The 22903-nt window shown below is 35.7% G+C and overlaps 1 protein-coding gene across 25 annotated transcripts; it reads right to left on the minus strand.

Moving 5' to 3' along the window:
* On the minus strand, nucleotides 1-18580 carry ABCD2 (ABC transporter family protein). 25 transcript variants are annotated; one of them, XR_016043703.1, is made up of 12 exons: nucleotides 17884-18283; nucleotides 13796-13982; nucleotides 13608-13650; nucleotides 13305-13398; nucleotides 12235-12561; nucleotides 11733-11897; nucleotides 10403-10631; nucleotides 8791-9032; nucleotides 8162-8486; nucleotides 6763-6914; nucleotides 5944-6207; nucleotides 1-392 (listed from the first exon to the last, which is right to left on the minus strand). XR_016043703.1 is itself a non-coding variant. In XM_088851010.1 (11 exons), exons 2-11 carry the CDS (start codon nucleotides 13805-13807, stop codon nucleotides 6013-6015), a joined length of 1878 nt encoding a protein of 625 aa, XP_088707136.1. In that variant the 5' UTR covers nucleotides 13808-13982; nucleotides 17884-18580; the 3' UTR covers nucleotides 5483-6012. The 25 variants fall into 25 exon arrangements, 8 of the variants coding, with proteins under 8 accessions (XP_088707136.1, XP_088707139.1, XP_088707135.1 ...); XR_016043705.1 differs by lacking the exon at nucleotides 13608-13650 and having other exon boundaries at nucleotides 6763-7034; nucleotides 10408-10631; nucleotides 13331-13398; nucleotides 17884-18580; XR_016043694.1 differs by lacking the exon at nucleotides 13608-13650 and having other exon boundaries at nucleotides 13331-13398; nucleotides 17884-18580.
* Nucleotides 18581-22903: the final 4323 nt, after the last annotated feature.

The following is a 22903-nucleotide window of genomic DNA, read 5'->3' on the forward strand; positions in this document are numbered from 1 at the left end:
TTGAATTCCCATCAGGGTCTCGTTACCATATGCTCGAGTAGAAAAGAAAAAGGAGCAAAGAATATAAAAGATACTCATGCTTTAGCCAAATTCCTAAAATCAAATCACCTGATTGATAGGTAATAGATTGGATTCTCAACTCTTTGCCTTCAGGGTCTCTAGCTTCTACAGCAGCCATGCTTAAGAGAACCTTATGGCTGAATGAATTACTTTCAAGCCACCATCTGACCAAATTCCCATGAAATTTCATCCCATATATGGGCCAAAATTTTAAATAAATAAATAAAAAAGAAGAATAAGATGTTTTAATGGCCCAAACCCAAGCGAGCAAAAGGCCAGACATTAAGCTTTGACCTCGGTAACAAAGTTTTGACTGCAGTAAAGTACCTGAGCTGAAAAGAGGGGATTGTTAGGAGCTGAAAAGAGGGGATTGTTAGGACTTTTGCTGACCCAAAAGAAAAGATACACACAATAGGGAACAGGGCAAAGGACTAAAATACCATTAACGAAAGAAGAACCTATCCAACAGTATACAAATACGATGAAATTTTATAACATCATTGCCTCTCCATCAAGATTCATAAGTAAAAACAAGTGATGAGCAATGGAATGAATCCTTATGAAGAAGTTAGTAAGCAGCATAGAAAGCATATAAAGATAACACGTGAGTGAAAGCCTTTGATGAACATCGTGATAATCAACCTCAATGTACTTGGTCTCCTCATTATGTCTGGGTTTGATGCAATCCAGATAGCACTCCAATCATAACAAAAGTGACGGCTACAAGGTTTGCACATAAACACTTAGTTCACATAGTAGCCAATAGTGCAAGCTAATCTCACGAAAAGTAATAGTTATGGCAAAGAATTCTGCCTCTAACTCAGAAAACCATCTCCTACTTTTGCTTAATCAAGAGATGAGAAAATCTCCGTAAAAAAACACGGAAATGACTGCAATGGAAAACCAGTCAATGGTATCACCTACCCAATCAACGCTAGGACAGGCCCACAACTCGAGAGAGGAGGATTAGAAGAAGCATGCATTCATGGAGGTACCACAATAAAATCTCATTATTTGATAAATCACCTCAACTTGAACCGTAAAGCAGCCATGAACTGACTTGCATCATAATTATAGCAGAAAATATTTAGACATGAAAGCAAGAATAAATTGCCAGTTGTAAGTCAGAGTGGCAATAGGTATAGCATTAGTCTGTAAGAGTTAAATGTTTAAATGCCAAGAAATTTGAATAGTATTCTCAATCGTTATACACGCTTTGAGATATCAAACACTAGCTGTATTTTAGCTGTGAAAGCAGACATCCCTTGGATGAATCAAGAACCTCCAGTCCAAGAAACTGCTCCTAAATCTCTCTGTTCCAAACAACTGACAAAGATGGTGCTTAATACAAGTAAAGGTGAATGAATCATCTCTGCTAATAATATCATCTAAAACATTGATCCCAAGTCTGGATGGAACCAAGAAGGCCGAATCAGGATCCTTCAAACAAACCCTGGCACAGAACTTAACAAACTAGGTCTAAGGAGCTTGCTTTAGACCATAATAATATCATCCTACACCAACAAAAGAAATAGAAAATAAGAAAAGAAGGCCAGTGGAATGCTTCACGTGCACCTCAAAGATCTCCAAGATAGAAAGTGTCTCTGATTTGCCAATAAAAAAAAAAATGAAAAGTGTTTTGGATGTATGACTGGAAAGTGGACCAAACAATGATAAATAGAAATAAGGGTGCAACATTGGCAATGTTGGTCATCCTACCAACAAAAGCTACATGCTCCACACACTCATCATACTTCCAGATAAGTCTTTTAGTTACAATGCTCCATTGGTTCAATAGAATGGGCTTCAACTGTATAAAGACCACCGCAACCAACAGTGTTCCCAAAAGGAAGAGGGCTCAAACCCCAAGTTCAGTTTTTGGAAGGCTAGGGAGTCTTTTTCAACATTGTTTCTTACTCAACATGGAATACCAATAGTGTTCCTGTAAGACTCAGACTCATACATGGAGTCATGGATGGAGTAAATGACAATAAAAAGGTCTTGATGACAGGAGGAGTGTTATTCACAATCAAGGAAATGAATAAGTTAAGGACAAGATGACATAAAACCTTGTGGTGCTATTAGTTGATTGACAACAAGCACTAGGTATTTGGCAATGGTATGCACCAGAATTCTGTTAAATTCTTTCACTCAGAACAATTAATGGCAGAAGAGCCATACAAGTGGTCAAATGACATAAATCTGAAAGAAAGAACAATTGTGAACTCAGAATTGAAAGGGCTTGAAGAAGAAATCTAAAATGTACAGAAACTCACAAACATAAAGATTTGAGGCTTATAAGACCAATGACCCTTCTAGAGATCAGCATCGTTAAAGAAACGCATGAAGAGAGGTTAAGAATTGTGTTGAGTAGCTTTGAGGTGCTCAATAGGGGAGATGTCAGTCAAGAAAGTGGTGGCATGCGATTAACCAGATCAGTGTAAGAACTACTTCATCCTAGAAATCTCAGTTCTCTCTCTCTCTCTCTCGGCATTTTTCTTTTTTTTTTGGAAAGTAGTGAAACCGATTACATCAAGATGCTCCAAGCCAGATCATACAAAACTGAGAGGTGCACCGTAGGCGAAGAGAAAGAAGCTAGGTTGAGAGATAGGGATGTACGGTAGGCGGATAAAGATGCAGGATGAAGGGTGGTTCCGGCCTGACAAATAATGGTCCCTTCCATTTCTGGCACGAGCCAATGAGTCGGTTACGTTCTTTGACATTCTGGTGGCATGTTGGAAAGTGACAACCCTTCCCTCCAGCAGATCAAAAGTCTCCACAAATACATCAGCAAGCTTCCATGCCTTTCCATTATGCCCAACAAATCACATTAGTGAATCACCTTCAACTGCTGAGGCATGAGAAAGATTGAGCGAAAATCTTAAGCCCAATAAGGTAGGCGGTACCTTAGAAGCATAAAAAGCATCACCATAGCTCACAAAGTTAACTCGGATAATGTTAAGATGATCCCTGATGACTTCCCCAACACCCAAGGTGCCTAGGCCTTGCTAATAGGCACCCAATTGTGTGCAACAACCTGCCAGCCTTGATTCAAATCTTGAGCACGAATACCCTTGACCTCTATGTGGACTGAGGCACATTCTCAATCCTCACTCTATTGGCAACTGTCTTGGCTTGTGAATATTAACCTACAAAAAATCATGTTATTTCTTTCAATCCAAATGCCCCATAATATGGCTACAGTGAAAAGTAACCATATAAATTTCCTTTTTTGAGAAAAGGCGATGTTCTCCAACGAGACATGATCTCCAACTTAAAAAAACCTCTGCAACAGATTTAGAGAAACCCAATTAAAACACCAAAGAGCTCCAAGAAGTGGAGCACTCAACCAACCAAGACATGGTACACCACCAACCAACCACCACATGGTACACATACGAATGCTGGGATATCCCAGAGAAGCTGACTTTGTGCCAGTCTCAAGGTATCAGAGAGGAAGGTACTGGCAAAAACAGACTGAAAGTTGCCTTTGGGGTTAGGTCATCATACGAATATATTAACATCATATTGGGGACTAAATGATCATCTCTGCAATTCTTGTGCAGAGGCAACTCGTAAGGAGTCCCTGGAATCTCTCCCTAAAGGTTAGATCTCCACACCATAATTCATTCCAGAAAATGGTATGGTCACCCATGCTACACTGATCCGAATACCCCCAACCTCCAGCCTCCGAAAAAAGTTGTGCCACAACTTTGAGATCCTCGAGTATCTACTTCGTTCAGAATTTTCCGTCCCTCATTTGCACTTCCGGATTTGTAGATGATGACCCTCTTCCAAAGAGAAAAGACTTTCCTCCCATACCACCAAAAAATTTGCAACAATAACAAATTTGTCAAAGTAATCTTCCTGACAACCAAACCTCCCATTTTTTTAGGTCTTCGTCCCACTTACGTTCAGTGGAATATGCAAGGTCTTGCCTTTTCCTTGCCACAAATTTTCTTTGCATTTCACTCCAAATTCGCATTTACCATGCATGGGACGAATTTCATGGAGTGAATTATATCATGATATAGTGATGAAAAAGAGCAGAACAGGTAGATGTTTTAATGATATTATGTTTTTATTTAGGGTGAGGTTTGTAAAAGCAGCCCTCCTTATACAGTAGAAGTAAGGGAACCTCCAAAATTTGCTTGGTGTCAGAAACCTTATGATGGCTTGAAAATCTAGTTTTATTCCTAGTTATGAAATTCAGAATTTCAAAAATGGTACTGATAGAGAAGATCTATAAAAACTTGAAATATCTTGAAAATAGATGGCTCAGATAACTTGTTGCAAGATGCAATATTTTTAGGACTTGAAATTATTTTTTTCTTCATACCACACATATCGAGGTCAAGATGAACAATTGGAAAGTTCTCCAATGTCAGAACACCCTCTTTCTAGAGGACATTTGGGGTGTACCTTACTTAAATAGTACAAGGCTGCAACCATATTTAAACTATTTCCTTTTGTTTATCCAGTCCATGTTGCAAAGGAGAGAGAACAAATTTGTTGGTCCCTTGATAACAGAAACTAATGGAAGTAAACTGATGTGCTAGGCTCTGTAGATAAAAAAGTATAGACATGATCAAGATGATAGTGCCATCACTAAAAGGGACATGGCATACATGAGTAATTAAAAAGGTATTAGCAAGAAAATTACGGCATTAGTCTGTACAAAAAAACCAATCAGTGTTTTTGGACTCTCTAAATCATCACTTTCAGTCATCCAAACTACATAACATATCAAGTTCTAAAGTGACAGTACAAAAATTATTAACCTAATTCTCCTAGGCAAAGAAGGTTTAAAGAAAGACTAGAGACATGAAAGACATCAGAAAGAGCCATGAATATATTTTTAAGAAGAGAATATAGTCTAATGTTGGACAGAGAATGCCTACAACCACCATTTCTTTCTATTTTGCAGAAATCACTTTAAAATGATGCAGCTATGATCTTCCAGGTAGGAATGGCAAGAAGGAAACCATGTAGAAACAACATAAGGAACAGATTTTGGATTTCAAGATGAGGAAAATCATTGTAGTCTACAAATTCCAATTCTAATCGCCAAGAAACTCTAGCCGTAGGTTAGTCTCAGGGAAACAACTAACTAGCCCAAAACAGGGGTCAAATGTGATGAAGGTCTCTGAAAGTAAACACTTGGGCAATACTAAAAACCTATAAATAGTGACAGCTCATAAGCCAATCATAATGAAGTGAGCATAACTAAACAAAAATAAATAAATTTGTAAAAATATCCCTATTAACATTTGAGGGGGTACATTTTCTTTCCCAATTTACTCAACTACTTTCTAAAATAACATTTGAGGTGTTACATTTTCTTTCCCAATTTACTCAACTACTTTCTAAAATAAAAATAAAAAATAAAAAATCCTAAATTTCCCTTGTTCTGAATTGGGAATGCAGAATAATCAAAGGCATTTCAGTAATCTGACCTTCCAAGAGGTCTCAACCAAATACAAAAATGTCCTTAGTTGTTCCCTGTAATCAACAACATGATTCACCCTAAACTCTCTGAACAAACAGACACCTAGGTGTGATATGCTTGGGAAAAGGCATGACACAAATTTTCTTGGAGAAAAAAGCCAGTTTATGGGCCAAAGAACAGTCCCAGCCTAGAATACAAAAAAGGGAAAAAATGATATTTTTTGCCTGTGGATGGTTCTTATTATCTGCATATAGTGACAGAAAGAAAGAGGCACAACCCACTTGGCACCATATAAAAATAAAGCAACAAAAAGAATAATAACAGTGAGAGAATGTTTCCTTTCAAGTCTCACTTTCAAAACATGCAGAGAGAGAGAGAGAGAGAGAAAGAGAGAGAGAGAGAGAGAGAGAGAGAGAGAGGGAGGGAGGGAGTACCCAACACTTCATGAAATCCCTCTGTGCTATTAAGAATAGCCATAGTCTCTGCATGATTTTTGGGTGTGTTCACACTGCTGGCTCCACAGTATTTAAGGTGGGCGCAAGGTTCATGGATTCAAGAACCCAGCCTTTTTGACCAAAATCTTCAGAATCTGGCTGGCCTATCCGGAGAATTTGGCTATGAAAATCACAAAGTGTCCTCCTATGACCAACGCTTATATATGTAATCCCAGCTGCTTCAATCATTTTATAGAGATGAGCCTGCATAAAATAGTTTATGATGCAGAAGTTATTGAGGAGGCCATGGTATCTATTTATTTTCCTTACTTAATGAAGTTATATCCAATAACCATACATAAAGAAAAAGGAATGGAGGGAATAGATATGCAACTACTACAGCTTAGAGATATGTGGAACTGAAGGCATTTACTTTAAAGTACATATCTGAGATCAAATAGGTTTTTGGTATTTCTTTTACTATAAGCTTTTTTGAGAAGTGTGTTTGAGAATGATATTAGAGCACAAAGCAAGTGCAACAGTCTCCCTCACTCAAAATTGAGCAAGTGTTGTAATATGTTAAGTGAGACCTCTAAAGTGAGGACCAAATTTTGAAATCAAAGTGCAACTTAACTTTCAAGTAAGCAAAGTGCAATATGCTTTAAGAAGCCAGCAAGTGAAATACGTTCTTTTTTTCTATTAAGAATGAGCACGAATGAGCACGTGTAATATGTGACCTGGAAACTCCAAGTACATCTCCAAGATTTACTATAAATATCAAGCCAGAATCAATTAAATTACATACAGAATGGTTCCTACCTCATTGGTTTCATCTAATGCACTGGTGGCTTCGTCGAGCAATGCCAACTGGGGCCGAGCTAACAACAAACGGGCAAATGCAAGGCGTTGCTGCTCACCAAGTGAAAGGACACTTGACCACTCAAAAATGGAATCGAGGCCATTAAAGCGATCTGCTACATCACCAAGTTGCACAGTCTTTAGCACTCTGCTGAGATCTTCATCAGTGGGTTTCATACCATTTTCATATATTTCCTTAGAATTTGGTGCTTTGAACAAAAACGGCAAAGAACCTGTGGGTGATAACAACCAACATGTTACGCCATTTTATTCGAACTTCGCCATGCTTTAAATACTGCATTTTGCAGTAATATCCCGGAAAAATTCATTGGGAATGAATTTCATTTGAGTAATACCCCAGAGCAATTCATTTGTAATGAATTTCTCTCAAATGAAAGGAAGTTCATAACTAAATTTGAGAAATATATATCAAAAGTAGCATCCTTGAAGCACCACATAAAATACAAACATTGGAGTAATGCAAATAAATATTTTCAGTAGAAAAACAAAGGAAAACTTCTTTGAAACCAAGGTAAGATGTGTGTTTTGAGTGGTAATGATTTCATCAGGCAATGAGACAGCACAACAAGATGAGTCCATCCATTTTCTTAAATGTTGCTGAATGTGTCTTCATTTACTTTTCCTTTAATAGGGGGATGAATTTAATGTATAAAACATCAACATTCAACACTTCTCATTAGTCTCAGACAGTATGGAGGTGTCAGATTCTCTAGTTTGCATCACTATCCTTAGCATGATATTTAGAACATGGCGCAGACGTTCTAAAATTTGATGTATGTACCTACCTATATATGTATATGCATGTATGCTTCTATATACACATGTACATAAGCATGTATGTATGAGTGTGTATTCATATGAAGAATGAATATATGTGCTTGAATGTAAGCGTGTACAATTATACATATTTTTCTTGTGCATGTCTTCATTGATGTGCATGCAACCAAAACCATGAAAGTGGCCTCACATAAGTTTGTATGAGTTGGCACACGTGTGGTAAACATCACTAGGAATAAAATCCATATGTATGCATATGCAAATCAGTGTAGAAAAGTAGTACACATCTGCATGCATGCATGCATGTGTGTGCAAGATGATAGAACATAAATTAAATGAGTTCATACTAAATAAGAGTACTGAATTAAATAAGAGTACTGAATAGTAATAAGCTGAAGCTGCTGAACCATATTTCTTCAATAATTATCCATCACTGATAAATAATTTTGATTCGCACAAATTTTGGAAAATTACATCTGAAGGGAAAAGGTCCATTACAGTACCTAGGAAAAGTTCCACTGATACGCAGTTAATATACAATTGCATCAACAGATACACGTACCAGAAAACTGATTTTGTTCCGATGTGGCATTCACATTTTCACTCCATGTAGGATATAGTAACTGCTGACGTAGTGTTCCCAAAACCATGTATGGCCTTTGGGGGAGGAAAAATATGTTTGCAGATCTTCTTTGGTTGAAGTTTTCAAGTTCTTTCTTTGTTTTTGATGCATTTTCCAGCTCCATAGGAGCAGCCTCCTCCGAATTTGGCTCTTGAGAATCCCTTGCATCCTTTAAATAGAATGTGATCTTTCCCTTACCAGAGCTCCAAAGGCCAGCCATGGCTCTTAACAAAGAAGTCTTACCACTTCCACTTGGACCCATAATCTATATATAGCAATGATATTCTAATATGATTAATGGAAGAAAATTTCAACCAATCTGCCCAATAAACATGTGTAAAAAATAAAGAGGAAAGTATAATCTACTGGACTATGAAAAGCAAGATTCTGTTGGGCCACCATTCAATGAAAAAGTAATGTGGAAAGAGGGAACCACCAATGGGTTCATGCCATATTTGTTGGGTCCAACTCTCTCTCCAGTCTCCACCATTCATTTCATAGGATGATGTTCACCCCAACAGACAATGATGTTCCATAGTCCATACTTTGCCTTAGATCAAATCACTCACCAGTAAATGTTCCCTACTATGGACCACCAAAGAGAGGTCCCTGACTAGTGTAACATTAATTCGGGGAGTTTGCAATGTCAGCTGTTTAATTTCCAGTAACTTATGCCTTTCTTCTACAAGTATTGCTCCATTTGACTGCAAGGAATGTGACTGCCTCTCATTGGCATAGGAGATACTTATCTCTTGCATGGCTCCAGAGCTATATGAAGTACCAGTATCATCTAATACATCATTAAACTCACCTGCATGTTGAAAACATATATGATGAAAATAAGTGAAAATAAATAAATAAATAAAATCTCAAATTATAAGTACCACATAGACATTGGTGCATGTTATACCATACACATCCTATGTGTGTGTGACACATATGGTATATATTCCAAATAATGGAAAGGCATTTCCATCAGTTCTCAAGATGGAGATGAACCATAGCCCTGGGTGAATGTTCCACCTGTGTCGGATATATGATATACAAAATGCGTATGACATATTTTCCTAAAAAGTTGAGAACGGAAAGGGGATGACCTGCTTGTGTGTGATATATCATGCAGAATGCATATGGTAGACACATCCAGAAACCTTAAGAGAATGTATTCTAGATGTATTTAATATTAGGCAACTACAAACTGTTTTTAGTTCAGTCACATGATATAGTAGCAATACTTAGTTTCTGAAGGCCATTAAGAAAGAAAGATCACTACAACCTGTAATAGTCCCTTAGGCTTCAGCTTAGAGGTGAACATATCAGTTTGGGTGAGGAGGTCAGAGTTTCAAACCTTTGAAGTTTGTCTCAAAGTACAAGCTAACCTAGCTACTTTCGTTTTAAAAAAACAGGAATTAGCTAAAAAAAAAACTTACGAATCTATAGAACACAAAGGGAAAAGTTTATATAACGGTGAGGCCCTAAACAATCAAATTAAGGTGCACCTCAGAATTCACTAGAAGATGTTCTGAAAAACCCATAATTCGGTCATCTCAATCTCAAGATGTATGGACATGAGAAAAAATACATTGCAAGTCTTGAAAATAATGCATCTTGTAATGTATTATCTAGACCGTCAATTTTCAATATTTTAAAACGTTCATAGATCTACTCGATCTACACTATTTTTGAATTTTTAAATTTTATAATTAGAGATAAAAATAAATTTTCAGGCCATCATAAAGATTTCTGATACTAAAATGACATATGTTGACACTATTTATAGGTGTGCCTTACTTTGATTATTTAGGGCCTCAGCCTTATACATACCACACCCAAACTTAAATAGAAACTGGGAGATAATGCCACCAGTTGGAAGCACAAAGAATCATGGAAAAGATCTAATATCAACAAAGAGTCCAATGTCCACATATGTACATCAAAACCACATGCACAAACATGGGAAAGTATAATATGGTCCAATGCCCATTGAGGACATGACTGGAAATGGACAGTGATGGAGAGGCAGTGGGATCCACTGTTTGGGGCATATCATGTTCTGGTGCGCCCCCCCCCCCTTCCTTCTCCATCACAATCTACCACTCTATCACAGAGTCATGACCCAATGGACTATAGCTTCCAGTAGTCCACGGAACTACAGAAGGCACTAGAAGGCAAGTTTCATACCTAACCTATCAATCACAGCTGAAAATGCACTGATAGCCTGAAATTGGTAGATAATCAGTGAAAAGTCACCAAGAATATGATTGAAAGCAGAAACAGATTGGTTGATAACTCCAAATTCAATCTTTCCTGCGAAATACATCGGAGCAACAACAGCGGCAGGGAGAATCTGAATAAGATACCGATACCCATTCGTGAAGAACTCCAGATTTCGTGAAGAAATCAGAAGTTGCTGTTGCATAAACAATAGATAATAGATGATTAGCCAATCAGATGCAAAACTATTTAGCAAGCAGTGAATAGTATTAAGCAAATCAAGCCAAACCCATTTAGATATGAGCAACTATTAGGTGTACTTGTTTCCTGAAAGCAATCATCCTCGAAGATGTCGGAAAGAAATGAATCATGTCTCAGGGAAGGAGAGAGAGAGAGAGAGAGAGGAGAGGAAAGAGATTTCTACAAGGCTGATACTGCAAAGGGGGTTAACAGCAGGCACCCATATGTCAGATGTTATAAACGAGTTATGGTTGGAATCCATCAAGAATAGGAATTAGTATCTGTTTCCAGATTTTAGAAGCAAAATTCCATAAGCAAGCCACACACTTTCAAGTTTCAACCATAACTTTTTATTTTTTAACTTTTGAGAAAGTAATGAACCCAAACAAAATCCAAAGTTTCAGTTTCAGTCCATGCCCAAAACCATTACAAGTTATAAACTTTGAATCTATACAACTGCTATCCCACAACGGTACCATTGAATTCCAAAAAATGTTTTGGGTCTGCAAAAATGGTATTGATGAAAACAAATAACACAAGTGAAGATTTCTTCTTAAAAGGCAAAAACCATGTCTCCTATTTGAACATCATGAAGTAATTTGCCTATCGAGTACAAAAAATAAGGAAAAAGATAGGTTTTAATCAAATAAAGTTTCTAGTGAGTGCCAAGAGGAAGTAAATGTATTGCAGAAAAAGCTCTCTGGAAATTTTTAAAACAAGTGTCTCATCATGTAGATGCTCCACAAATTAGGAATTCCAGCAGTGCCTGCACTGCACTGGACAACTTTTGATAAATGATAAATGACTCTTTCGAAACCAGTCCAGTACTCTTAAAAAGAATGATATGATATGTTTAACACCAAACATTTTGGGAAAACAATCATTTTTAACATTACCAGTCTAAACACATTTGAAATTTCTTGTTTATGGAGCAGATGCACTATTCATGAAGGTGATCCAGACCCTGTTCGAGTATAATAGTTTCTCTGTGAAGGTTGAGCAGAGGAAATTGATGCTAAAAAATAATAACATAAAGCGCCTGAACATGTTATCATACACTTAGGTTCTCAAAAGCTCTTCTAAAGCGTAGCAGCAGAAGTTGCATTTCATTCCCCTCTCCACCATAAAAAGCAATGGATTCAGCATTTTCTCTGACACGTACAAGTCCATAACGAAAATCCGCTTCCTTTTTCTCTTGCATGAAATTTAAACTGACCAAACCCTGAAAACAAATGGCATATAATTCATTTCACCTAAGATTGCTAGCCACACACGCATGCTGGGCAAGTATACTATAAACCAATTGACCATGGCAAACTGTAGTAAATTGGGGTCCTCATCATTGAAACAAAATGATGAACAGTGGTACAGAAAAGAATGAGAACCACGATCGGAGCCATTGCCTGATTTGGTGGGTATCACTTCTACATCACCATCTATTTGATTGGATGATGATCCCAATAGACCATAGATTCTCAAGTTATTGAAATATAACATACTTTGCCATTTACTAACCCGAATATTTAAATACCATGATGCTTCAAGATTGTAAGACCCACCTTTCCTAAAAACACACTAATTGCCGTGCCTCCCAGCGAGTAAACCAAAAGCACAATGAATAGTGGAGGATCAATACCATAAAGAATATTACTAAATGATATTAAGTCCACAGCTGCATTGAAGAGAGTTAACGAAAATGAGAGTGCCGTTCCAGTAAAGGCACTAAGATCATCAACAATACGTTGATCAGGGTTGTCTATTATCGAGAGGGACTGGATTTTGTAGAATGCCTGGTTCTCAAAATAGCGTTGCATATAATAACTTGTCATCCATGATCTCCACCTAAGAGAGAGAGTTTCCCTTGCATAGTCCCTGAGGACAAAGAACTGCAAAACCAAGACCAAGGGGTTAAACAAAAGCTAGATGACCCTATAAGCTAGAACTATAATTTAGAAGAATCAGGATCCAAAAACAGAGAAGTAGACAACCCAATAAGCTGAAGAAAAACTAAGACAGGTCAGGAGTAAAATGTTAAACCATGGATCAAACTTTCAGTAAAATAGGGTAAAATCCAAGCAAAATTGACTGAATAAGGAAGCGAGCAAGCCTTCGGTATCCATTTGCCAAATTGAAATAGGTATACTTGCCAAGATTCCCATAACTGGGTTTTGGCTTATTGACCTAAAACATTTTTGTTTTATTTGCTATAAAGTTTCCTCTACTTTCTATAAAACATAGTCTTTACAACTTTTCAATCAGAAAATTTTCAAAAATTTGACGAAGTTCCCAAACTTCTCTTGTCGTTTCAAAGATTAAATTATCAAGGTAAAATAATTAAGCTAAGTGCAATCCAGAAAACTGGATTTCAGTTTTTCAAGTGGACCAAAACCATCAGATATATAGACAAAGGATTACTGTCCAAATTATCAGCATGTGTATTCATAAGGAACAGCCAGATAATTCAAAACCCAGATGAGGAATTTTGTTGAGTAGAAAATGTTATTTAGGCTCTTAGATAGTTCATTCATGCGCGTCTGTGTGTTTTATCTTTGTTTTTGCATACATAGAATAGTATCATAAACATGCGAACCATATGAAGGCTGCTACTTTGTGGCTTGCAGAGCAATACCTAAGAGAGTGCAGCAATATGCTCACCGGAATTCCTCCAGCAAAACCCCCCAAGTAGTACAGAAGTTGTTTCGTAAATTGTTCTTGGTCTTTGTCTATCAAAATGAAAGTGTATAATCAATCTAACAGCAAAAATACAAACCTGTAACAAATATACAAAGAGAACACATTGGAAGAGAAACCCCCATAAGGACAAAATTAACTTGAATGAATAATCAGGGAAGAATACATTGACCCCATGGACAATGTAAAAAACATAGTCCAATGAAATAATTCACAGTGATGGGGTAAGCGTGGGAATCACCAGTACATGAGATGGTCCTGATGGTGGATACCTCTCTCTCTCTCTGCATCACCATCCATCAATTCAATGGATCATGATGAATTAGTATGGTCTTCCCAGACCATTGGATTATAGTATAGTTTGCCTAAAGAGAAAATAAAACAATACATATCAAGGATAAAAAGGAACTTGACAAGTGAATTACTTACTAGCAAGTGCATTATAGAAGTCTCGGCCAAGGAAATTAAACCCGACACTGATACCAGTGGTTGCCAGTGTAAGAGCAAACACAGCCGCCAGTCTTAATCTGGCTTGAACTTTGTCTTCGGATGACCAATATGGAGCAGCAATATTCCAAAATCTCCTCAAAAGGGTTTGAAGATCTGGGCCTTCCCTCTGCCATTTATATGTAGCTCATCAATATATAATAACCAATAAGGTAAAAGTTAGAGCAAGAAAATTTAGCTTTTACATCTCTCAAAAGAAAAGAGTCAGGCATTCAAATGTGTGATGCCAAGGGCAAAGGACTCAATATCAAGTGTTTTACCCAAGGAAAAATTATTTATCACAAAAATTAACAACAAAACAAATGTTAAGAAATTGGAAATTTAAATTTTGATAAAAATCATTAGTTGTCACCAAAAAAGAAAAATTATTTGGATCAAATTTTTCACAACAAACAAGCACCGTGATTGGAAATTCAGTCTTAAGTGCAAGTTTTATGTATCTAATAACCCCATTCCCCGCATCTAGAAAGAAAACATAAGTTATGTGTGATGACCAATAATTAGTGACAATATAATCATTTGTTTTGGATATAGTTTAGAATGATTATCATTCCTGAAACAATAGAAGCAGCTGAGGGTAACCCCTCATCCACCACCAACTGATCTTCAGTTAAACAATTGTCAGCGAGCCCATCAATGATAAAGCCTTCCCAACTAAAGAATAAAAAGAAGAAGTTCAATTTACGTCAGAAAGACATCAAAACCAACACAGGCCAAAAAATAAAGGACGCAGTTAGCATGTAGCCAAGTGCGCACATGTAGAAATGCAGGCTTGGCAATAAATATATATTTTAAATATAATTTGATCCTAATTTTTAGAGAATATATAATCTTTAACATGGAGATCATGAATATGAAAAAATAAATAAATTTTGAAACCTAGAAATAATGAATATATTAAAAAACATTTGGACCGTTAGTTACAATTGTTTTTAGATAGACCACCTATTTGCATCCATATTTAAGATGGATGCTTTATAACTCTGGACCGCATATTGTACAAATGCGGTCCAGCCTGCATGAAACAATTGTTCAAAAATAAACTCTAGCTTATATATGGCAAAATAGGAAGGCTTGAATGTCCAGCAAAATTTGGGAGGAAACTTCTTACTGCAAAGTACTGAAAGGCCAAAAACCTTTCTCATGTAGCTCTTTCACCCTTCTATATTTTTCTTTTATTGAGTTACGCCTTAAGGAGCATGTCCCACTACTTGACATGACCTTTCAAATTTTGCCTAATCAAGAATTTTCAAACAGATTTCTTCTATACACACAAAGCAAGGAAAATGGAGAAACATCAGAACGAGAGAACATGTTTTGTCTCAAGATTTCATGCAAAAGAAACAAAACATCATAGTGAAAAGCTTTCACAAATTGATTGCTATCGCATTGACAAATCATAAATAGGAGATGTATTTCAATGTATAGAACATTAGTTTTTTTTTTTGGATGGATAACAAGCTTCTTACAAAGGAAAATAAGGGCATATCAATTTTTTGTAACTTAAGTTTCATTGATCAAAATTGATTTACAAATGTATTCATTTTCATATGCAAAACTGAGTCTATGTGCAACAGACTTCAGAAAAACTAGAAACAGGGTCACAGCCTGTTTTAATAAGTGCACATCAAATTGCTCCACAAGGAGCAGATAATTTGAAATGTACACTACATTTATTAAAAGATGACAAAATCAAAGGTGAGATAACACATCTCCCATAAAAAAGGATTCCGCGTCGACATTTCTTTTGCTCACAATATCAATTTCAGTTTCTTGTTTTGGTCTCCTCTAAAAATTTACCTAAACAAGGTGCATTTGCTACTACTAGTGTCATGAATTTCTTTCAAAACATATGCTAGCCTCCAAGGAAAAGCTGACTGCTTATAAGCCCATCTAACAACATTAAGCAAGTCTCCTTTCACCATCAAATAAAAGGACCAGCAAAAATTTGGAAGACCCAAAGAGTATTCATGAGAGCTTTTTCCTTGGCAGTACTATCATCCATGTATGTCAAGTCCCTAATCCACGCCTGAAAGATCATAATTGCACGTGTAGCTACCATCAAATTTCTTAAAAAAAATAAAAATAACAATAATAAGAGCTGCCAACAGAATCCATCCAAAGGGAAGACTCTTAACTCGCATGTAGGGTCCTGACATCAAACGAGATTGGCAATAGAGAATGACATCACCCAAGTTATGCGAAAGAGATTAGAGAGAAAGTAAAGTCCGTGTAGCAATTAGGCGATGTAGCAATAAAAATAAAATCACCATGTAGTAAAAGATCATCCAGCATCTCCTCAGTCCACCAACACAGCAAGTAAATCCACAGGAGATGGATTCCACTACTGTATTGTAGTTGGCCTTTAGTAAGAAGAGCCTTCTCAAGGCTGGCCAACCAACCAAATGCCATACAAGAGAGACCGACGATCTTGTGCTCATTATTGTCATCATGGGACAAACAGCTAGGTAAGACAAGATCCCATTTCTTTATGGTCTTTTTCTTTTTCTTTTTTTTTTTTAATCAGCATATCCCATTTTCTTCATTTTCTTTTTTGATAAAGACTATCCCATTTTCATATTATAATCAAAAAAAGAAAAAAAAACCCACTTCGATATCAACTAGTTAAATCACAATACTAGCACATAAATGTCCCTAGAGGACTTGGAAAATCCCAACAGCTCCTTGTCCCTCAACTCCCTGCAAAACAAGGGCCACCAAACCACCCTTACCGCCTCTCAAAATAATTACAAACTAGGCTCCACGGCCCTGTTCAGACTGACCATTAATCGTGACTAAAAGTCTAAAAGTACTTTTTCCAATATAATAGTCATTGACCAAGTGGCCATCTTGCTTTGATGTGCACACATCCTTCAATCTGACCAAATGGAACTTGTTGGATACTGTACTGCCTTGCCAAAGGGATGATGTTGGATCTTTCTAATTTCTTTCTAAATGATGATTATGGTTCACTCACTTTGTTATGAATGCGCATAAAGCTAGCTTTCTCAGGTGAAACCTACATCTCTTTCGAAGTTATGAAATTGTGGAACATCTCCAGTAACGTGCGACAGCTCCCTCCCCAGTTCTAAAAGGCAAACCCGATGGTATTGAAAATAGAAATTAAATCACCTGTCCCACACACAATGGGGCATCTGAAGATTTTTGTATTGCCTTTGTTAATGCTGTTGTTTTGGTAAGTAGATTCTGGTTATCAATGTTTTTTGAGCAAGTGCTAATGATTTTGGTTATCAATGTCCTACAATTGAGCCTTTTGTTTTGTGTTTAACGTAAGGTTCAAAGGTGCATTGGAAAATTCCTAAATATGCAGTTTTATTCTTAAATATGGTTCAAAGGTCTAGGCATAGAAGCACTACTGAATTGCAACTTTACCGTCAACTGTGTTCCACATTAGTCGAAAAACATATTAAGCGAAAAAGATGAATTGATTCCGCATACCAACTCCTCTTAGAGACTTCAAACTACCCAGTGATGTTATATAAAAATTACCTATTCTTCACTCCCCGTACATGTACTGTCACAGGCAAAACAAAACCAGCAATCTCTAAAATTATATGTTTAAGGGAATATTTTAGCAGAAAGTAAGAATATGCATAGTTTACATAAACCATGGGAAGGGCAATTTTTTACATTGTTTTATATGTGAAGGCTTCACACAAGTTATTCCCCCAAAACTCAAACAAGATAGACAATTTTCAGCATAAAATCCCAACAATTAGCTACAAAAGAAACTCAAACCCAAACAACAATGACATGACTGAAAACAAAGAAAAGAAAGAAAAAATGACAAATATTAAAGACCCACCAAGCATTGTTTCATCCTCAGGTTTAGAAATTCAAATTTTAAATTTTCATCCATTGTTAGTAAGATAACCAATTCAACTTCACAAAACTAGAGCAATGCCCATCCATAAATGATCAATTCTCTGAGATAAACAAACCCCAATTTCTAGAAAGGGAAAACAAATCAGAAAAAAATGAAGATGCACCTTTTCTTCAGAGGGAACTTGAGCTATTTCTGGGGCATCTGGCAGTCTAGTGCATCTTAATGAGCTGTTGAATCCCCTTGAAGACGCGAGGAGACGAGAGAGAGAGTTGTGGGGAGGAGAGAGAGTGGAGTTCGAGGAGAGAGAGAGGCGAGTGGAGCTCAAGAAGAGACTCGAAGGAGGAATTGTGAGAAGCATTTTCCTTCCTTCCTTTTATATATCTCTCTTACTATATTTGTTTATTGTTTTGTGGGTTCTAAGCTCTAACCATTCTTCTCTCTCTAAGAGTGGCCTCCATGGCTACGCCCCTCATGGCGAGCGGATCAGGATATGAAAAATGTGGGGCACTTATCTTCGTTCTGAAATTTATGCGGCAAATGAAATCTTTCTCTCTGAAATTTATACAGCAAATGAAATCTCTCTGTGAAATTTATGCAGCAAATGAAATATCTCTCTCTCTCTATTGGCGTTGCATGGATCATGTAGAGCCACACATAGATTATCCCAATAAACTTTAGAATGATGCACAGTGCCTACCCTTTTGGAGGGCCACGCAGCTCCTAGTCTAGGATTCATACCGAATTTGTCTGGACCGCTCGAGCTAGTCTTTTGAAAGCCGGCGATTTCTGGTCGGGATCGCCCATCTGGATGCAGATTCGGGATCAAATCAGTTCTCACTTCTAAGATATAACATGGCTCCGATTCCGCCCAAAAATCTCTACTTATCTTTTTCACTTTTTTTTTTTTTTTTAAAAAAAAATTTATTTTTTTATTTTTTTTTATTTAATGCACGGGGTATAGTTTGCATAAAGTTGCAATTTTTAATAATCAAAATAAGGTGCACCTCCAAACTTTGTTATGAGATGTAATTTTGGTGTTAAAAATTCTTGGGTGAGACAATAATCTATTTTTATCTCTAATTATAAAATTTTGGACTCTAAAATAATTCGAATCAAGCAGATCTATGAATGCATGAAAATCTTGAAAATTAACAGTCCATATAATATGTTGCAAGATGTACTATTTTTAGGATTTAAAGTCTCTTTTCTTCACCATATCTACACATCTCGAGATCGAGATGATCAATAAGATGTTTTTCCAATATCAAATTACCTTTCTCAATGGAATTTAAAGGTTCACCTTAGTTCTATATGTTAAGTTGTCAACCTTATATAAGTTTTTTTTTTCTTTTGTGGAAATATATATATCGAGACCATTTATTTTTCATATAAGAAGGTCGTGATTGTTATTGAATGTTAGATTTGAAACGGTGGTTAAAGATGTGTCATTGTTTTTGCATAAAGTTCAAGAGAATATTTCTTGAATTTTTTGACACACTTTTATCTATGGAATTTCACACCTAATGACCAAAAGTGATTGGGACATCCTTGTATCAAAAATAAATGGGCTCATAATATACAATCGCTTTTTTTTTACAACTTGTCTAATGTTTATTAATGTCCCTTTTAATCCATGATCCATAAATCCTTACATTTGTTTATATTTTATTTTATCCATTTTTATATTTTTGAATAATTAATTTGAATCGATCTAAACCAGATATAGATAACTAATCCAGTGATCTAAAACGGATCAGTGGGTAAACAATCTGCCTCATTGATCCAGGGTTTAAGAAACTACCTCCAAAAGGCTTATTTACAAGACACGGGCATGGGTTGACCAGCTCTAAAGTTGCCGGTTTGGGTTGGATTAGATGCAGACCTGAACTCAAAATACATAATACAAAGGAAAAAAAGATATTTTGATATGTATATATTACGCTTCTATAGGAGCATATTGTATAGTTATTCCCTCGAACAAAGGACTAGCTCGGCAAAAAAAAAATTATCATAAATTTTGGAAACAACTTAAAAACTACCAGATAATTATATTTAAAAGAAAATTATTGAATTTTGAGTTTCCTAACATTGAAATTTTTGAATTTTGAGTTTCTTGACACTTAGATCACATCTTTCGAAATGGAGTATTCCTATTCAATCTTAAGGCATTATTTTTTCAAGCTCATGAATAATGTAAATTGAAAAAAATAAAATAAAATAAATTATTGAGTACAGCACATGGGTTGAAGAGGTTACTTCCCCCAAAATTTGGGATCCGATAAATACTCCTAGATTGGGTTTTTCCCGAAGGAGTAAATGGTTCCGGAGCATGAAATAATGTGGCTTTTCTAATTTTACCCCCCTTTTTCTCCCTTATTTCATATTTTCCCAAGTTTTGAACTTACTTCTTTGCCTTGTGCCTTTGTTGTTGGTTTGGAACGTAGAGTTCATAACAAATTTTTTTGCTTAAAAATTTATGGTCAAAATTTAGAGTTTCGAACTTAGATTTTGACCAAAAATATGTTTGGAACTCAAAGATCTGGACATCCGTTTTTATTTTAACGTTATGTTGGGAATCTAGGTTCCAAATATAGGTTATAAACATTTTTATGTTTGAAACCTTGAATTCTCAACAAATTTTTGGGTAAAATCTAAGTTCTAAACTCTAAGTTCCAAACATAGTATTTAAGCAAAGAATTGTTTTGAACTTCAAGTTTCAAATCAACAACAAAGGCGTAAGGCAAGGAAGTTGGTTCAAAACGTGGAGTTTCAAATCAGAGACTCTTGGTTCAAAACTTTGGAAGATTTTTTTATCCAAAATTTTGGGAATTACCTAAAAATCAGTAGATGATTAAATTCAAATGAAAATTTTTGAATTTTGAGTTTCCTAACACTTAGGTCTCACTTTTCAAAAATTGGACGAATTATTGTTTTCAAGCTCATGAAGAATTCAATTTGATTTTTTATTATAAATTTTTTATTATTATTACTGTTATTTAATATGTATGGTTTGAAGAGTTTATATCCCCAAAATTTGGGTCCTAAAAAATCTCTTAAATTAGGTATTTCCGGAGTAAATGGATAGTATGCCCCCCTCAGGAGCATGAAATCTCTTGGGGTTTTTTTTATTGTGAATGTCCTCCATTTTTCTCTCTTATTTTATATTTCCCCAAAATGTCGATGGTACATGGGATGGAACTCCAACTTCCGAGCTAACTTCCTTGCTTTGTGCCATTGTTGTAGGTTCGGAACTTAAAGAGTGCCAAATATATTTTTTTACTTAGAAATTATGTTTAGAACGTAAGATTTCCAATCGTAGATTTTGACACAAATATATTTGGGGCAAGCTTTTTATGTTTCCCCTACAACATACAACTTATATACTTCCCCTTATCCAACCGTCCATTTTGAATGGAGGGCTAAGATTGTCCCAATCACAATGTCACGTTTCTATATTATTTTATTTTTAACTTTTTTTTTCATAAACTATTTTAACACCAAATTTTGTATGTCCAATCCTCTATTAAAGTCGCACTAGCGAAAATATATATAAAAAATATTTTCAATAAAATAAAATGACTAAAATACCCCTGAAAGCTTCAAGTGGTATTTTGGTTATTCTATTTTATCGAAAAATTATTTTAAATATTGTTTATAGGTTCGCCCCAATGAGAAGATGGAATGGACCAAATTTCATATTCATACAATTTTTATAAAAAAACTAAAAATAAAATACTTTGAGACATCGGATCTAAGATCAAACGGTGAGTGGCTCTCTTGATCAAAATTGGATGGCTGGATGGTAGGAGAAGCATAGATCATATATGTTGTAGGGGAAGTATAAAAACATTTCCCATATATTTGGAACTCAATGTTCCCAACATCCCTTTTTGTTTTATCGTCATGTTAGGAACTCAAGGTTCCAAAAATAGATTTTTGTTATAAACATTTTTATGTTTGGGACTTTGCATTCTGAACGTTTCTTCTTTTTTTTGTTTAATCTAAATTTGTAACTCTAAGTTCATAACACAATTAAGGATAATAGTTTTTTGGAACTCTGATTTCAAATAAAAAACAAAGGTATAAGTCAAACAAATCGCTTCAAAACTTGGAAATCTGAAAGAGGGACACTCGGTTCAAAGCTTGGAAGATTTTATTGATTCAAATTTGGGAAACCTCATAAAAATTGCTAGATGATCATATTAAAAAAGAAAAGTTTTGAATTTAGACTTTCTTGCACTTAATTGGATGGTTTCTATTCAATCTTGATTCTTGAGGCATTTTTTTGTCGAACTCATGAAGGCTGCAATTTGAAAGATTTTTTTTTTATTGAGTATAATATGGATTGGAGGAGTTACATCCCCAAAATTTGAGGTCCTTAAAACACACCTATGGTACGGAACTCCAAGTTCCAAACTACTTTCCTTGCTTTATGCTTTGGCGTCGGTTTGGAACTTGGAATCCCAATCAAATTGTTTGCTTAAAAGTTATATTTAGAATTCAGAGTCCCAAACTTAGATTTCGACAAAAAAATGTGGTTTGAACTCAAAGTTCCCAACTACCCTTTTTATTTTAATGTTATGTTCATAAGTTTATGTTTGGACCATAGGTTTTGATATAAATCAAGGTTTAAAAACACCAATCGGTGAGCCGGATTGGCCACCCAAAAATCATGTCAGATTAATGGATCGACGATCAAATTAGAAAATCAGCCGGGTTTGGCCCAAAAAAAAAATTCAAAAATTATTAGAAATATTTACATGTAAAAGTTTTCCTTTTAAAAAATTATTCCCCATATTATTTTATATTTTATGCTCATATCCTTTTTTTATTTTATTTTTTGTGTTTTCCCAAAATACCTACATTTGGAACTCCAAGTTCTGGACCGTTTTTTTTTTTTACTAGTTATATGTTCCAAAACTTCATGTTCTTGAGCGAATTTTTCATAAACGAACCAGCACATAACTCAGTCCCAAAAAGGTCTTCATCTTAGAAAACCGTGTCATATCAAAACTCCCTCACTTGCCTCTCTTTCTCTCCTTCTTCTTCTTCTTCTTCTTCTTCTTATTCTTTTTTTTTTTTTTTTTTTTTTTTTTTTTTTTTTTTTTTTTTTGAGTAAAAAGATGTTTGACGCTTCAAAGTTCAAAATCACTCGCTCAAACCAACAAGTTTTTTTTTCTCCT

Source organism: Amborella trichopoda, chromosome 11, assembly GCF_054954075.1.
Source record: "Amborella trichopoda isolate Santa Cruz 75 chromosome 11, AtrichopodaSantaCruz75HAP2 v2.0, whole genome shotgun sequence".
Taxonomy (NCBI): Eukaryota; Viridiplantae; Streptophyta; class Magnoliopsida; order Amborellales; family Amborellaceae; genus Amborella; species Amborella trichopoda.

Coding starts and splice junctions, on each gene's coding strand:
- ABCD2 (XM_088851008.1), bottom strand. CDS start 18,078: ATGCTTCTCACAATTCCTCCTTCGAGTCTCTTCTTGAGCTCCACTCGC. Junction 12,562..13,330: donor GTTTTGCTGGAGGAATTCCG/GTGAGCATATTG, acceptor TTGGTTTTGCAG/TTCTTTGTCCTCAGGGACTA. Junction 8,487..8,790: donor ATAGTAGGGAACATTTACTG/GTGAGTGATTTG, acceptor TGCTATATATAG/ATTATGGGTCCAAGTGGAAG.